Source organism: Eptatretus burgeri, chromosome 5 (assembly GCF_056783735.1).
Source record: "Eptatretus burgeri isolate ZD-2024b chromosome 5, Ebu_testis_v1, whole genome shotgun sequence".
NCBI lineage: Eukaryota > Metazoa > Chordata > Myxini > Myxiniformes > Myxinidae > Eptatretus > Eptatretus burgeri.
The window spans coordinates 78,577,376-78,596,258 of NC_140965.1; the positions used below are offsets into that span (position 1 = coordinate 78,577,376).

The window sequence follows — 18,883 nt, forward strand, 5'->3', positions numbered from 1 at the left end:
AGAGAGAAAGAGAGAGAGGTAAAGAGAGAGAAAGAGAAAGATGCAGAGAAGCACGCATCTACTTTAATATAGATTATCAGGCATTCATTCTCAGAGCTACTGTAAAATACTCAGTCTTGTCCCAAATGAAATGGTGCTGAGTAAGTACTACTGTACCGAGTGGGTCTCTTCAAACCACACCACCATTTTAAAGTGTTACTTTGTAACGCAAGAACACGTGCACAATCAATTGCTGAGTTTAGATTTAAACTTATCAGGTTTTAATGAAAGAGGCTTCTTTTTGTTATAAAGTTATTTTCAATTCAAACGATTTGGTGTGACACCCTGTAGATCTCTACTCAGAAACTGGAAAAGGAAATCCACCACCACAGAGGAGCCAAAACTAAACACACCAAAGTCAGAGCAAAAGCACAATGAAAGATGGTGGAAAATAAAATGTCCAATCAGAGACTTGCCAACCGCACTGCACCAGAGCTGATGAAGCAAAGTCATAGGGCATGCAATACCCAAAAGGTTTCGGCAAAAATTGTAACAACGATGCCTGAAGCGTATGGAGTACTTGTTGCAATCCTCACAAACACATTAATTATTATCAGTAAGTCGGAGCATCAAAATTCCACTCCAAGTTGCCCTCCGGCTGGTATGAATGCAGGCGCTCGAGTACCAACCAGAGATTCATCGAGGTCAGCACCTGACCGACAGGTTACAAAATAAGGAGTGTGGAACAGAATCATTTCCTCACTCCCTTTACCCCACACAGCATTAACCCTGAAGGGAAGACAGATTGAGAACCAATTTTCATGAAACCGAATATATGAAAACCTATAAACCAAGGTGTCAAATTAACGGCTTGAAGATTCATGGATAGAAACCACGAATCATAAACCAAACGCATGGAAAAAAAAAAAATCAAGTCCACAACCGACAGACAAGCGCACAGAAACAGACAAATCCAGACAGAATTGCTAATTGACGGAAGATGAAGCAAGATAATAAACATTCCATGATGTAAATGCATAATGCACAACAGTTATCATTGGAAAAACGAAACAGGCAGCTCGTGCCCATCATGGGTGGCGAAAATAGAATGAGTAATGAAAACCAAGAAGTAAAATGGTAATGCCTGCAATGCTGGGGGGGAAATAATGAAACCCGACATCATACAAACACAATAACTTGCATTCGTGCAATAATGTTCTGCGCGGCCATGGATATGAGCCGAAGAGAAACATTATACAACTACACTGAAAAAAAAAATGAAATCTTGAGAATATTGCAGGGAAATGGTGCCTCGGGTCAACATCAGTGATATCGCCGTAAATCTGGCTCAGGTGAACCAATGTTCTTGGCACAGGTCGAACTGCTGTCTGGTTTGACCAGGAACACAGAATATCGAGCTAGTTGGACATATTTAATTTAAGCATTGAAAGAAAATAAGCAATTTGGACTGCAGCAAAATGTTGTGGCAATATCCCTCCATAGAGCTCATCAATGCCAAAGAATGTTAGACAACCAATCAGGAGAGAAGCCCAAAACCCCTTGCAATAGTATGACTATTATGCACATGGGAAGGAACGATTGCAATTATATTGCTAGCTTGTGATGGTTCTACTCCAAGCCCAAGGCAACACAAGTTTTCGACCTTGTGTGGGGTGAGATGAGAAGAACGACAGACACCGCTTACCTCCATATCCGTCCGTGTGCTCTACGCTGAAATAGTCTGAGAACTCCGACGTTGTAATCTGATATGTGATCTGGTTGTTTGGAGGAGAGTCTTCATCGGTTGCCTGCACGAATAATACAAACACTTTCAGTGATAGAACAACTTTAGTTTCAATAGCAATGCACCAGTTAAAGTCCATTTTATACATTCACAATGTGCATTCAGTGTTATTACTTTGTTGTCCTCTAATCTTGCAATGCAACTGCATTTACATTGTCCTCAGGCTGGTACGAAGCTCAATGTAACTGGAAATAAATCCAAAATTGTGAGCTCAGTGTAACTGTAAATAAAATGTTTTTTTGAGCTCAGTGTAAATGGAAATATGAGTAAGTTGCAGTGTAACGCTTTGAAAGTGGTGTAACTGCATTTAAACGAGCAATATGATGTGATGTCATACATTGAGGGATCTTGATGACTCAGACAGGTTCATTTAATGACAAAGTTCACTACACAATGGCGGTGGAACTAAATGCACACCTGAGCGGCACGATATCGACATTGCTGCATCTTATCAATATGGCAAAGCATGTAGTTCATTTTGGAATCTCATATTGTGTTAATCCATTGTGACGATTTTTACAGTGTAATGGATGCACAGAACAAGGGACAAATTATAATGAGACCGATGAGTGGTAATCCCTTGTCCAGGTGGCCCAGGTTTCATTATAGGTATGCAAATCCCTGCATAATTTCATGTTTCGGTCATTACGCAAGTTTATCTCGACATAATGTGATGGATTTGCACTATTGATGATTCAATTGGCATAATAGGGAAAACATGGCTCTGTGGATGTTATCGTGCATCAGTAAACCAGTGAGTGAATTATCAAGAAGTGCTTGATTTAATGGATGTTGAGCTTCATGATATCCTGCCAATCTTCAGCTGGATGGAAAGAAAAAGATCTTCAACAGATGTGACACTGCTGTTTTATAGCATCCAATGGTACATCACGTTTGTACGAGTGAGATTGAGAGTAAAAGGTTCGGACAGTCATTGTTTTGGTACACACGTTAGACAAACACAACAACAAAGAATGGGTTGAATATTCGGGCAAATTTGTATTGACATTTGGTTGCTGGGATTGCAGGGCAGAAAACACACAAGCACAAAAAGAGAAAAATTTCAAATATTTATCAAGAAGAAAAAAAAAAAAGTTCAGAAAGTCCAACATTTCAGCCACAAAGTGACCTTCATCAGGGACTTCTGAGGCTATGTGTGCTCAGCTCTTAAAAGTCATCTTGGAGGGGCAAGTGAAAAAAAATAACCTGCAAAAGATCATGAGGCCCAGGTGACCATTTTTATAATCACCATTATTGTTTGGAGGCAAGGTGGAATTAGGGGTGGGAGCTCAGGAAAAGGCAGGGTAAGGGGAAGGGATGGTGGAAGGGAAGAGTTTAGTAAAAATAAAAATAAAAATGAATGCATGAGTGGAGAGGGGTAAAGTAACTTAAGATGCTTTCTGCACAGCTGGTTTCTTGGGGTTTCAATTCCTGAAACTCAATTTGGCACTCATGCATTTTAGTGTGCACAGAGGAAACCAAACTAATTTCAATGTTGCCCTCCCAACATAATAAGGAGTAGTGGTCACACTGCCAAAGTTGTTTCATTTCTCTCATTTACATGTGAGTGGAAGATGCATCAGCAAATCCACTGTGTGCTGTGCCAGCTGAGCATGCCAGGCTTTCATTGTTAGCTCTCTGTCTATTGAAGGTGGATTGCAATATTCTTGTTGTACCCTCCCGGTCAAACTCATGTCACATGGTTCTCACGAGACTGCATTGCCGAGTGCGAAGTGTACCCGAGTTTGGACACACGTCCGTGTTCCTATATTGAGAACCCACCAGCCGTTTCCCACAATGTGGGAATAAATGATGGGAATAAACGACTGCTTTAATACAACGAGGTACACATCAAATGAAGCAATTAAAGCACACAATACATACACTACATGGCCAAAAGTATGCGGACATCATTTCTAAATAGTGGATTCGGCTATTTCAGCCACACCCATTGCTGACATTTGTATAAAATCAAGCAAACAGCAATGCAATCTCCATTAACAAACATTGGCAGGAGAATGGCCATACTGAAGAGATCATTTCAATGTGGCACCGTCATAGGATGCCACCTTTCCAACAAGTGAGTTCGTCAAATTTATGCCCTGCTAGAGCTGCCATTATCAACTGTAAGTGCTGCTTTGTAAAGTGGAAACTCCTCGGAGCAACAACAGCTCAGCCGCAAAGTGGTGGGCCACACAAGCTCATATAATGGGACTGCTGAGTGCTAAACTGCGCAGCGTGGAAAAAAAAAAATCGCCTGTCGTTGGTTGCAACACTCACTATCGAGTTCCAAACTTACTCTAGAAGCAACATCAGCACAAGCACTGTTCGTTGAGAGCTACATGAAATAGGTTTCCCTGGCTGAGCAGCTGTACTCAAGCCGAAGATCACCATGCACAATGCCAAGCATCGGCTGGAGTGGTGTAAAGCTCACCACTATTGGACTCTGGTGCCATGGAAACCTGTTCTCTGGAGTGATGAATCACGCTTCACCATCTGGCAGTCTGATGGACGAATCTGGGTTTGGCGGATTCCAGGAGAACGCTACCTGCCCGAATGCATAGTGCCAACTGTAAAGTTTGGTGGAGGAGGAATAATGGTCTGGGACTTTTTCATGGTTTGGGTGAGGCCCCATAGTTCCAGTGAAGGGAAATATTAATGGTACAGCATACAATGATCATTTAGATGATTCTGTGCTTCCAACTTTGTGGCAGCAGTTTGGGGAAGGCCCTTTCCTGTTTCAGCATGACAATGCCCCCGTGCACAAAGGGAGGTCCATACAGAAATGGTTTGGTGAGATTGGCGTGGTAGAACTTGACTGGCCTGCACAGAGCCCTGACCTCAACCCCATCAAACATATTTGAGATTAATTTGGAATACTGACTGCAAGCCAGACTTAATCACCCAAAATCAGTGCCTAGCCTCACGAATGCTGTTGTGGCTGAATGGAAGCAAATTCCCACAGCAATGCTCCAACATCGAGTGGAAAGCCTTCCCAGAAGAGTGGAGGCTGTTGTAGCAGCAAAGGGGGGACCAGCTCCATATTAATGTCCATGAATTTGGAATGAGATGTTGGATGAGCAGGTGTCAAACATACTTTTGGCCATGGAGTGGATGTTTACAGCACAATAGAGATAGAGCAAACTTGCATTGCAGGGATAACATCCGTGAGGGATTAGAGTTTGCATACACGAAGCAGAAATAAAATTGCCATCAATGTTACGAAAAGAAAGAAGTCGTTTTTCAAGTGAAAATTGCAGAGTACAAGCATTTAAAATCAATAAGGCTTTCATTCAGAATGGCATAGGTTAATGGAAATACGGCAGAACAAGCATACGTCTACCGGGCATAACACTCCGTTGCTCTAAAACGAGTCCTGCAGGAAACGTTGAAGTTGCAGGAACAGTGCCTAATGAGACAAGTAATAGGATGGGGAAAATTGCCTCAGTAGGTGCAGAGGAAAAAAAGTACCACTTTTGAACGAGTTCATTTAAAAAGCCACAGGTACTGCTGGTAAAAGGCACACACTGGCAAGCTCATGGAATCTTGCTATTTAAAATGCAATTTGCCTTTGATCCCACGCAAGTTGCTTGCTGTTCTATTATGCATGCAGTTTTCTTCTTTTGGGAGGGGGGCGGAAGGGGGTGCAGAAGGGTGACTGGGCTGGTGTTCTTTTCTTCAGATTATTTCTGGCAATAAAATAATGAAAGAAAATATTGACAGCCAGGACTTTTACTCCTGCTTTTACAAAATCTTAAACTTAGTATCAAGTGCAGCAATGCTGTTCTACGTCTTCAGTGCTTTTCCCTCTCATCAATATTTCTCTTGAGAATTCTCATTCATTGAGGCACAGAAGCAGCACCATGTTATTCTCATTCATTGAGCCACAGAAGCAGCACCATGTTACCAAGAACACACACCATGATTCGTAATTAACATTAAACTGCTGTTGCAATATCTTCTTAGCCAATTGTCTAATTTTCTGATGCTTTGCAACTTTAGTTTGGGCCATTATTGAAGAGCACTGCCTTTTAACAATACTCACTGCGCATTGCCGATTGTTGTTGACCCAAAAGAATCCATGACCTTTGCTTGTCGTATTCAGCAATCGTTAGTTGTAAATATCTTTGAGTTGGCTCCACTGCCTTTTCTCAACATTTTCTACTTGCTTTAGTTGTTAAACTTTCTATAGTTGACTTGAAAAGCTTTGTTGTCCAAATTCCAAAGTCTTTTTTTGCAAGCCTTCATGTTGAGTCAAAATGTCTGATGCAATGGAAATAAATCCAAAATATGCCAAAAGTATCAACTACAAACATTTGAAAATGACCTAAACTTTCTTCAAGATGACGTCTCGGTGATATCTTCTTAGAATAGTAATAATACGCAAAAAGTGTGTGGTTGACCAAAATAAACTCCCTCCTCGCTGCCTTTCACCGCCGTAACTCGTCCCAATGGACCAGGAGCCACGGTCACTACGGAGCACAATATTTCCATTTTCATGTCGTGGTTGGCATAGTTGGTGATCGACTGAAATCTGCTGTGATGAACTAATATGATCTACATCAAATGAAATATGCTGTGGTGCAGATTTACTACAATCTACTCGAAACACCTGCTCCTTCAAGAGCAGGTTGTGGGTCACCAAACATGTTCTGAAAATTTATCAATATGATTATATATGAATTAAATCGTTCGATGCAAACTATTGTGGTTGCCTAACTATTGGGGAAATTAATGAAATTTAACTCCGAAGTTGTTATTTCTCAAGGCTGTTGACAAAAACAGCCGCGTGTCATATATGGATGTTGACGTCACATTCTCCAAAACAAAGCGGACGCTCACTCGCTCATTGAAGAAGTGTCCAGTTCAGCGGGCCGTTCTTTCGCTTTTTTGAGCTTGCAATGGTCTATATTATCCTTTTTTATTTTGAATTATTGTAGAACAAAGTTATTTGGATATTTGTACATCATGCCTCGTACGTGTGTCGTCATGTTTTGCGAAAATGGCTGGAAAACGGGTAATCGCTCCCACCGATTCCCGAAGGAATCAAACATTCGCCGGCAGTGGATAAGATTTGTCCAAACAAAACGGGCGAATTTCCCCCCAAAGAAAACGGGTAAAGAGGACCCTTTGGATAGACTCGTCATTTGTGGTGACCATTTCACAGCCGAAGATTACGAAAGCATAAACACATCTGATCACCACTCTGTGAATATGAGTTTTTGGTTGACAAGTTCTCCAGACACTGCTCTGTCACAGAATCAATTGTTGAGTTTAAGTGAGAAAAACCTTGAAATGTATTCTTAAAGAGTACATGGAAAAACACATAAATAAACTTTCTGAAAAACACAAGCATGAAAAAATTTCTCAACAAATCAACTTATTGTTGATTAAATTACTTTTTTAACTGCATCAGCAAGTTGGGCTATTTCATTTCAATTGTAAAAATTGATCAATTTTCCACTTTTTTTTCTAAATTTGGTAGAATATTTCCCAATGAGGCTAAACATGTTTTGGTATTTATATGCCACAACAGTCTCTTGAAAGTTGTGGTTTGTTCTAACTGTTCACTTTCGCTGGGGTCAAGCTCAGCTGTCAGAAAGACTTCAACGCCAAGGCTACGGTGTATAATATATTTGGGTCCATTATTGATTCATTCTATTTCTGACTCTTGAGTAACTGGAGGGTTAAAATTATTATATCAAGTCACAGACTAATCAAACGTTACATTATTTTATGCATCGAACAAGAAAATGAAAAGCTACAAACCAATCTGTCTGGTGGAGTCTGTCAGTGTGAACTGCCGGACAGTCAGTCCTGCCACTTGTACACGAAATAGGCCGTTTTCTGGCACTTGCAAGTGGCTCAAATTTATATGGCTCAGGGCCCATAAATTCCCATCATCCTCCGACTCGTTCTCGGCAATATCGGAATGAAAACACTCAATTTCATCACTGCTGAAATCACTCTCTGAATCGCATCTTGCCATTGTTCACACGCTGTTTCCAAATGTTCACAAAGTTTTCGGAGAACGTGACGTCATAGCATCTTCGGTAAATTCCGGTCTGTTTTTCGATCACTGACAAAAGTTTTGACTTAAAAGTTAATTTTAGCATATTTTGAGTTTCAAATGTAAGAAAATAATTGCCCAACGATTATTAATGTGATTACAACCTTCGAATCACACGAAGTCATCAGCGACCCAAAACCTGCTCTTTCAAGGGGAACCCAAATGCACAGACCATCTCAATGATAATCTATCTATCCCATGATACCCCACAAAATAGATATGATGTGGCTTTTTCTAGTTTCCAAAATCTAAAGTGAGTAAATTTATGATTTAAAAGACAAAATCTTCTTCTTATCGATTAGCTGTGATGTCTCAATCTCACCACGAAGGCGAGCACCACTTCCGTATTTATGGATTTCATCTTGGTACGATTTAACCTGGTGTTGGCTAAATGGTTAGGGTGGTGGCTTGGGATCCTAGGGTCCTGAGTTCAAGCCCTGTTGGCTGCTGAATTAACACCAGGTGGGGTTGATTCAGCCTATCATCCTTCCGAGGTCGGTGTAATGAGAACCAGTGTAGCAGTCAAAAAGGCTGCACATGAAGGGAAGGAGTATCAACGGATTGATTAAATCTGGTATTGGTGTGGCACAGGCATGATGTGCCGAATGGCCCCCTTCTGCACCTTCATTCCTTGTAAATCCTTGTAAACAGAAAAATGTTTTCTAATTTCTACAAATTTGCCTCATCGATGCATCCTTGGTGGTTGTAGCAGCAGAAACTGAGATGGTTTCATGCTACACCAATGGCCAAAAGATCCGAGGGTTGCCAGAAATTGGAGGTTTGTTTTAAATACCCGAGCACGGATCGGGGCTACAAAATGTTCGCTTTACATTTACAGAGCACTGTTATGAAACAACAGAGATGGCTAGATCTTGTCGTTATCCACCATGACTGAGAGAGGATGCTATACCCATGATTAAGCGGAAGAATCAGCCGTCGCTCGAAACTGTAACAATATCTCTACCTGGCTACTGATGCATGTACATGGCCGATTTGAGTGCTGAATCAAACACCAGTTGCCATTTCCCAGCAGTTACCCAAGAACACCAGAAAAATAATTATCTATTATCAACACAAATTTCTACAAATTAAATGAACCTGCATCTATTTATAGTGGAGAAACTGTATGTATGTATCATCATCTACTCCTCCAAGAGGATTTCATCAAGGAAGTTAAAACTTTCAGTACCCCCCCCACCCTCTTTCACCCACCCCCCACAATCATTTAGAGTCTAGAATATCTTAAACTAAGCCAAATTATAAAATTTCAGCTCCGGAAGTGAACTTAGCAGCAATTCTCACTGCTAAAAAAATGTTCATTTGTCTAATTTGGACCTAGTTTGATATTTTTGGCATCTCCAGGAGGTGTTTAATGTGATGGATCAGCGATCACCAATCGCTTGCCAAGCCAGCTGTTCCTTATCATCCATTTTGTTGGAGTGCTTCCTTAAATGGGTAAGCAACTTGGCGAGCACTCTACAATATTTGCACAGCCATTGGATACTATATATCGATCAACTTGAAAAAGTTCAGGGCCACTTGCCTGTGTTGGCCCCGCATTGTTCTGCGGTGGATCGGGCATTGGCTGGCTCACTGAAAATGTGCAATTTTATTTTATACAGCGTTTCCCCTTTTTTTGATCTTCTTTCATTATGTGACCCCTCACTTTGGCATAGGTAGATACATGTACAAAATTAAACGTTTTGTTTTTAAAAGTTTCTTCAACTGTTTGGTGGAGTGCTTGGTGAAGCCACTTGGTACGTGATCTTCAAGCTTCAATGGCGATACTGCGGTTTTATACTGGAGTTCGGAAGGAAGTATGAATAAGATGATTACAATGAGTGTTATATAAAGCAATGACTCGCCACATCACAGCAGGATAGCCGAGAGATACACACACTCGCTCTAAACTGTCTAGCCTCAGTTTGAATCCCGACCCAGCTATAAACTGTCAACCTGGCATTTCACAAGCAGGGTAATTCATCATTGTGTGTACCATCTCTCAGATGGATGCAAACTGGGTGTCACATCTGCCAGAATCGCCCCCCCCTCCTTTCCCCTCTCCTCTCCCCTCTTTAGTGGGGCGGCTTAGCTGATCAATTGTGCACTTTCCCTTAAAAGCATGAAACTTGGCACATGGTTAGAGTAATACAATATAAAGATTTTTAGTCCAGGGGCCACCGGAAATTGCACCCCACATGGTGACCATCTTGGATTTCAAAATGGCTTCCAGTGTGGACCTGTTTTGTTAAATATCTCCTTAACTAGTACAGATATCGAGACAGTTGAACCGCCTATACCTACATTTTACGGCTCTAGGAAGCCAATGGTGACATAAAATGTTTGAAAATTGTGGCTGCCATCTTGAAATCTAAGATGGCCACCATTGACAAACTATTTTGATCAATATCTCATTAAGTAGTAAAGATATCAATACAGTTTTAACGCCTATACCACATTTTAGGGGTCTAGGAATCCAATGGTGAGATTGAATATGTGGCAGCTATCTTATAATCCAAGATAGCCACCATCCAAAGGTGGCTAACATAAAATATCATCAGTTAGCACAATATGTGAAGGAATGAACCATCAAGAAAACATCAAAAGCAAAACATCACTTGATTTTTCTAGTCTCGGTTGCATTCCCATCACAAGAACAAAGAGACGTGCATGGAAGTGCAGACTTCTTACACCTGCAGCGATCAGTGCATCCTTTTGTGCATCCACACCGGATAAGTTCATTGCAGATCTTTGCGGCTTCCGGTCGTGTTGTCCAAATCGGTTTAAACTGACCGTCGGATGTTTTTTTCCCAACCCCACTCACTTGGACATGGGAGCTCAGGCTGTGCATGTAATGCCTGGCCCCAGCATAATGCTCCTTGGTACACTGCATGCCTAACATGCTGCACCAGAGCATGGTGTGTAGGCGGAATTGATTCCAGAGGTCTGCCTTTCTTTGCAAACAGTTTCTTTCGTGCTGTATTAATGTCACTACAAGTACTTGTGCAACCATACATCAAAATGACAAATCTTGCAATAATGCTCATACAGGACTCAGTTATATCTGTTTGTTCATGGTTGACTTCAGATAGTGCATCTGTGAGCTCTGGGAACGACTCCCATACAGCCCATGCAGTTCGCTTACCACGCCCAGCAAACGCTGACACAGTGTCACATCCTGTCAGTGCATGAAACATGGGGAGGGCCCTAGACTTCTCAGGGCCGAGAGCAGTGGCTATGTCATGTGCAGGGAGGAATCGCAAGCTCTTCCCCGTTCCAAAGGCTAACCATATCTTCACAGAAAGTCTCTGAGTTGCCATAACTGCAAGTACGACAACATCTGTATCAACGGTTCGGATTAGGATCCTGTCATTCCCTCTCTGTGCCGTATCAGCTGCATGGAGGAACATGTGGCCATCTGCCTCTTCTTGGCTGCATGGAGCAAGTGATTCTAGATTCATGTGTGGTGGAGCAGTAAGAACCTCTGTTTCCAGTGTGACTACTAACTCTTTGCTCTGGTCTTCAACTGACTCGATTATTTCATTGGACAGGAAACTGAAAAGTTCTGTCTTGTTTTGGTCGACACGAAGAAAATTCTGCCATTGTCAAGGAACTGCAACTGAGGTACCTACACGTCGACGAGCTCCCCTGCCACGCTTTTCTCGGGTCATGCTCTTCAGACTTTCAGGCAGGTAACGGTCCCACACCAGGTCAAGTTGGGTTGCAGATTTGTACTGGGAGAGAACAAACGGGATGAATACCTCTTTGGCATATTCCCCAAAGGTCTTGGCTGTTCCAGGCTTTAGCATTTGAACAATCGCTGCCCCATCAAGCATTACGCATGTAACCTCTGGAGCCTGTGTACTTACCGGTGCAATTTCCTCAAATCATTGCAAAGGATCACTCTTTGTTCCAGTTCGAAGCTTCCCTGCCTGGGACAGGGATGGAGGGAAAGGCTGATTTTCATGACGGATAAAATCATCAAGGTTTCCCTCACGTGTCTGACAAGCAATGTAAAGGTGGGAAAACAATTGCACATCACTCTTTAATGAGGCTACCTTCTATTTGTCTTTAGGCTGGGCTTTTCCTGATGAGCTGCCAAGTAATGGCAACTTGTTGCAGGAGAGGACATCATTGAGAGGCTTTTTACGCTCAATGAGCCTTTCTTGCACAAATGATTCCAAAGCCTCCTTCCCCACCTTCTGCACATTTTGCACACTGTGAATAACTGATGAGCTTGCGATGTCTTTTGTGTCGAGGACCACAATGTCAGTGGTTTCTTCAAGAAATGGATTACCAATGTTTTGTACCCTGCGAGTGTTGCTTCACCTTGTTCAACTTTTCGTTGACTGGGAAACTGAACCTTTTCAGTGGTGTTCTGTTGACAAAGAATGCAGAGTTCCCACTGAGTAACTCGACCCATTTCAGCACCTGGCTTAGATGGATCCACAAGTTTGATGCGCTTTGCCATCTCCAGTTGCAGATGAACGGGTCTATGTAGGGTTGATCACTTGTGCAGTCACCATAACAATGGATGATGTCCCTGAAATGAGTAGATGCATAACTACTACCAGTTTAATAGTTTGATCAATATTTGAAAGCATAAAAAATTTCCTTGTCTCTAAAATGTGAGCAAAGACCTTTAGAGCAAAATAGCTGTGGATGGCAGGATTTCAAGATGGCAGCCACAATTTTCATACATTTAATGTCACCATTGCACTCCTAGAGCCCTAAAATGTAGTTATAGGCGTTTCAACTGTCTCGATATCTGTACTAGTTTAGGAGATATTTAACAAAACAGGTCCACACTGGCGGCCATGTTGAAATCCAAGATGGCCGCCATACAGGGTGCAATATCTGGTGGACCCTGGACTAAAAATCATAGTATGGTGTTACTCTAACCATGTGCCAAGTTTCATGCTTTTAAGGGAAAGAGCACAATCGACCTGTTTTTTGGAGCTAAGCTGCCCCACTACTTTGCCTCTCCCACCACTATCCCTGTCTCTGTCTGTCTGTCTGTCTGTCTCTCTCTCTCTCTGTCTCTGTCTCTGTCTCTGTCTCTGTCTCTCTCACTCTCTCTCTCCCCCCCTCACCTGCCCCTCCCTCTCTGTTAAGGAGAATGTTGAGGACTGACAATTTAGTTTTGAATTTAAAACAGCTTCCCCATTGGGTAGCGTGTATGAATCAGATTCTATCTCTGCCGATTTGTATATGTATCTATCTATGCCAATTTGGAGTGAACTGACCGGAGGGGTGTAAAGGTTGCTGCATGTGTGAGGATGCAGGCAGGCCTTTGCCAGGTAGCGTGGGTTTTACATGCTCCTGCCGGGTTTTATATAGAACCCTGTGGTTAAAAAGAAAATGTTTGCTATTTGGGTGCATTTTATCACTTTTCTCTTTTCTCTCCCTTCACGCTGCCTTCCATTCCCTTCCCCTCACACTGCCTTCCATTCCCCTCCCCTCATGCTGCCTTCTCCTTCCCTTGCGTGACCTTCGCTTCCCTTCCCCGACACCACATTCTTTTCCCCTCATGCTGCTTTCCCTCCACTTCCCCTCACACTTATCCCATCTCTCCTCTCCACCCCCATGGACATCTCCCAGTGGTCTCCGTGCGCTGCTTTAACATACCCCATTTCATTCAATTCTGTACTACCTCCCCCCCCTCCCCTTCTCCACAAGTCCCACTTCCAAATGCAAGTCAATAACCACTCCCCTCGTGCATACCCATTATTCAACTTTTTAGTCCGGTGGTTGTGAGATCGATCACTTCTCCAAGCACAAATGAATTACCAGTGGTCACATGTATGCCTGGTGTTGGATTAATGGTTCGGGTGGTGGTCTTGGGATCCTGAGTTTAAATCCCACTCAGCTGTTGAATTGGTGGGGTTGACTCTGCCTGTCATCCTTCTGAGGTCAGCAAAATGAGTGTCAGCTTGCTGGTATCCTGTGTCGGAGTGGCGATCCATCCAGGATTGTGCCCAATAGCCAAGGAGGGAGACTACTTCGGCATCACCAACGCTCTGCACAGAGTTTGGTCCCGATGGATGGATGGATGGATGGATGGATGGTCACGTGTTGCATTCTTGGCATGTGTAACCAAATTGAGGATTATAACGTAACCTGAACTGCCGTTTGGCATGCTGCAGTTAAAATTCAACCCTCCACACTCAGGCCATCTTGTAGTGTCTTGACCACGATATCAGCAGATTTGAGTAAGGAAGGACTCGGTCAGGTGGGCATTACAATATAAACTAGAAGGGAACTCGGTAGAGCGCATACCTCCACCATGAAATGCCTGATCCACGAGAACATATCGGGCCCAATATAATTTTTGAAATATCATGCTATATATCGTTTTTGAGCCCTATCTCTCAATGGTGAAGAATCATTTTAAAAACTAAATAATTCTCGTGTTTAGATTTGGATTTAGATCTTCACCAAAATCAAATCAATTCGTCCTTGCCACACACACAACGTGTCCACAAAGTTATATCCAAATCCGTCCGCAACTTTTTGAGATATCGTGTTATATATTGGTTTAGCCCAATCTCTCAATGGAGAAGAATCACTTTAAAAATGATCAGATCCCGATCCGGATTCGGATCTTCAACAAAGTTGAATAAATTATTCCGTGTCACACAGCCAACATCTCCACCAAGTTTCGTCTGAATCCATTCACAACTTTGTGAGATATCGTGCTAAATATAGGTTTTGGCCTTACCTCTCAATGGTGAAGATCACTTTAAAAATTCTCGTAGTCGGATCCGGATCTTCACCAAAATTTAATCAGTCCGTCCTCGTCATACACCCAACCTGTCCACAAAATTTCATCCAGACCCGTAAACAACTTTTTGAGATATCCTGCACACAGACAAAACAGACAAACAGACAGACAGACAGAAAGTGGTGAAAACATAACCTCCTTCACCTTCGGTGGTGGATGTAATGAGCAAAGGCTGAACCATCTTTCATGTTTTCAGATGATATCATTATATCAGAGAATTCAAAATAATTAGGAGTACCTCAGAGTAAATTAATTAAACCAAGAAAGTAACAAATAGGATTTAAGATAATATTGCAAGAAACAAAAGCCATGTTTAACAACCATATTTATACAAAGCCAGTCCCTGTCAACCAAGTCCAACTACAAAAGGTTGATGAATAGATGCAGCTGTATTCTGCATCATTGAGGTGGCTTCCTTAAAATAATAGCCAGAAAGATATGGGCCTTGACAAGTAAATGATCAGAAGATCCAATAGTAGTGGGGCAGATAACAGCAATTTTTGAGAGGAATCGTGCAAATTATGATACAAGCATCAAATTTGGCACATTTGTTCTCCAGGGGATTCTAATCAAATCTGCCTGATTGGCCATTTGAAAAATTTTGATTTTCAAATGGCCAATCGGGCAGATTTGATCAAAAAGCCCTGCAGAACAGAAATGCCAAATTTGATGCTTGTATCATAATTTGCACGATTTTTCTATTATCTACTACACTATAGGGACAAAAGAGGAACAAGAGATTGAATGGAAAGGTACTCATTACGAGGTCTATGAGAGAGGATGCACCAGTCATATATTATATCTGGGTTTGGAAATTTTGCAGGAAACAACTAATCCAGGCTGGAAAATTTTGCAGGAACTAACTGGATCATGGAGGCAACAAGATAGAATAAATTGGCACCATCTTAGAGAGGCTTTCACTCCACAGTGGGCTGACTAAAGATGATGATGAATGATGAGTGTTCATCCTTAATTAGCATTTTGAAGACAAATAAGTCAAGCAGACAGCTGTCAGTCATTAGGAAAAAACAAAAATGTATAATGTATTATGTGGCAATTGTTTGCATTTATGGAGGCCCTTCGGGATTTTGTGGCAAGAGAACACTTGCGAATGTACCTCAATGGTGAAATTTCAGTGAACAGCAACTCAAAAGGGTGATTGTTAAGCTTGAGAAAGGACTTACCTAATGTCAGATTTTGCATTTGGGATCAGTCAAAGCATTAATGGACAAGCATGAACCGGTCACCTGTGCAACATTGTACCCCCTGTTGCCAAGCAGTCATTATTACCTTTCGAAGGCATAATCGTGTTATGGCGAGGGCAACCAACATAAAGCAAGATTGAATAGAGCTCAGAAAGTTGAGGTTCATTCATTGTCCCATCTTATATTAGGACCTCCCAAGTGTTATCGGTGTGGTGTTTTTCGACTAAAACCGTTAGGAACTGACTTCACGAAGATGATATTCATTCAAACGCGCCAGCAAGCATACATTTATTTGACCACAGAAAATCATAGATGAAGCTTAGTCTAATGGATAAGCCTGAAAAGGACATCACTTGTGATTGGAGGCCAGTGATTTGCATTGACATGTACAGGATTTGTTGAGAATTTCATGATGGCAAAGGCAAGTGTAGAGACATCGTGATGAATGAATGCAAGCACAAACATCATTGAACATGGTGGCTACGGTGATTATAGTTTGCCGAGCGGGTGAGTAAAATTTAAACATCTGTAACAACATTTGCATTGACCTGCACATCTTTGGAAGAATCCTGAAAAGGATGAGATCCTTTGATGAGTCCACTCGCTGGTCCTATTCACCTGATAGCACCAGATCCCAAAAGCCGGGACTGTGCAATAGGACACAAAAATATACTATTGCCTGGATAAACTGGGCTGCTAGTTCATCCTTTCCATACATTATAAAACATGCTTTACTTGGAACATGATGCAGTTTAATCTTTGCAGCACGAACAATGCATCCATGTTACAGACAAAAGTTAGGTGTTGCCATTATTCAGCAATGAAATTAAATGAACCAGCATTTGTCATGTTGCTGAGATATTGCTAAGCAGTCATTATTACAAAGTGCGAACAAACTTCCAACCGAGGTAAGAATTCATCCAGTGGGATGATGTTACTGGAATCAACATTTTCCTTGATTCGCTTGTCCTTAGCAACTTTAGTCGCATGTATACAACGTACACTATCTGCTTCGAGTGACTCCGTTACAAAGCGAAGTATCCCTTTGACCGATTTGTCTGTTGCTGTCGATTGTTTCTGACTTTCATTCGTTTTGATTGGTGTTCATGTCATGTGCTTATTGCCATGTTCTGGTGTATTTGTCATGCTATTTTGATATTATGTACTCCACCTCAGCTATTTAGGTCGAGCCATTTAAACGATTGCTCACACCTGCTTGTCGTTATTTCCTCCCATCATCTCTTACCATCCTGTCTCCCACACCTATTCTAACTTAGTTTCTTTATATTTTCTAGGGAAAAAAAAGTAAGCACTCTTACGCCATTTTGTGCTTGTTTGATTGGTTGTTTGTGGGCCACATATTCAGCAGTTTGTAATTTAATTCAACCACAAACACTCACTCCATTTGGGATAAGCTTGCAGTGGAGAGGTAGAATGGAAAAGGGGGAGGAGTGTGGGGTCATAGTGGGGGAGGTGGGGCAATATATTGTTGCAGGCCGGAGGTCCGGTGGCGAGAACGACCACGAGGTGGGGGAAGTTACATCGTCTCCCACCAGACTCTCGGAATTGTGGGGTGTCGCTCATGGACAAGTCCGTGATGCGGTGGGTCACTTAACCGACTGTGGACGCCAATACCTTCACTGCGTGGCGTAGGGTTCTCTTGTCTCGAACCAAGTTACCTAATTAACCATGCAGTTTCAACTATCGGGGAACCATGCCCTCAGAACGCCTTGCCTGAACCGGATCACTCTTCCAACTACCCACTACCTTTCCGGTTCGGATGCAGTCGAGCGGAACTGCCAAGGACGTTCCGGCGAGGATGAACGGATAATTGGGAATAAAAACCCGGCTAAGCTCAGATCCGAACCACGCTGGACCAATGAAGGGAAAGACGAAAAGGAACTGGGAACATTTCTACAATAATTTATTTACCCTCAACTCACAAAAGGACTCAGAGCAGACTTATCGCGGGATATACACGGGACTTATCGCGGGATATACAGGCAAGATTTACAATGATCAAAAACTTAGACAATTCTACTTAAAGACGGTGCCACACACTCAGATGAAAATAAACCCAGGTGTATTGCAAAAGACCCCCGCAGCGAGAGAGGGAGGTGAGCTGATGTCACAGTTCTTTTGGGGTACGTACACGTTGGAAGGAAGGGATGCTCCGTGGTGTGGCACCTGTCAGTGGTCGTGCAGCTCAGCCCACAGCCACACGCATGGAGACCATGGCCGCGAAGGAGCCCAGGTGTAGCAGAGCGGAGTCTGAGGCGGGGATCAGGGCCGCAGACAAGACCCAACGAGAGACCCGGTCAAGGTCGGGTCGAGGTCTTCTCAGCTCTCCCACACTCAAACCCAACGGCTGTCTCGCTCCAATGCTCAACACTCTGACCCTCCAAGTCCTCCACGCTGAGGATGGTGTCACAATTTATCTCCCAGCCAAAACTCTACCGTTCCTCCTCCAAAACACTCTACTCTCCGGGTTTCTTCGCAATTTATGGATCTCCCTCAGCGGGGATGGGTCTTGGTGAAACTGACGTCACTGTCCACCCTAATTGGATGGGGCTCCCATGGGTCCGCCCTTTCTGGGCAGGGTTTCGGCCAGGCAGGGAAAGCCCGCCCACTCCACGTGTGTGAGGACCCGCCAAGAAGAAACTACTGAAAGAAGATTTTGCCTCGGCCAACGGGCCTTCAGATACAGCAGGTGGACAGTGGATCATGATGGGGAGGGGGGGGGGGTATAAAGATTTATTAACCTAATTAAAAAAACATCGCAATGCACCCCTTCGATTTCCCACTAAACACAGGGAGGGGATCTGTCTAGACATGTACTTAATGGCATAACTAACTTTGGGTCAGCTGTATGTTTGAATGCATATAGTTCCTAGAACCGTAACAATATATATATATATATATATATATATATATATATATATATATATATATATATATATATATATATATATATATATACACATATACATATACATGAGGTGTGTTCACAAAGTATCCAACATTAATTTTTTGTGCGTAAA

General features: G+C 42.5%; 1 protein-coding gene across 1 annotated transcript in view; it reads right to left on the reverse strand.

The window, feature by feature from the left end:
- CDH23 (cadherin related 23) overlaps positions 1-18,883 on the reverse strand; it is a 683,120-nt gene that overhangs the window by 367,854 nt on the left and 296,383 nt on the right. Inside the window, exon 16 of the mRNA XM_085883587.1 lies at positions 1,685-1,787. Within this exon, the coding sequence (XP_085739713.1) occupies positions 1,685-1,787 (103 nt within the window). The remainder of the gene's footprint in view (positions 1-1,684; positions 1,788-18,883) is intronic.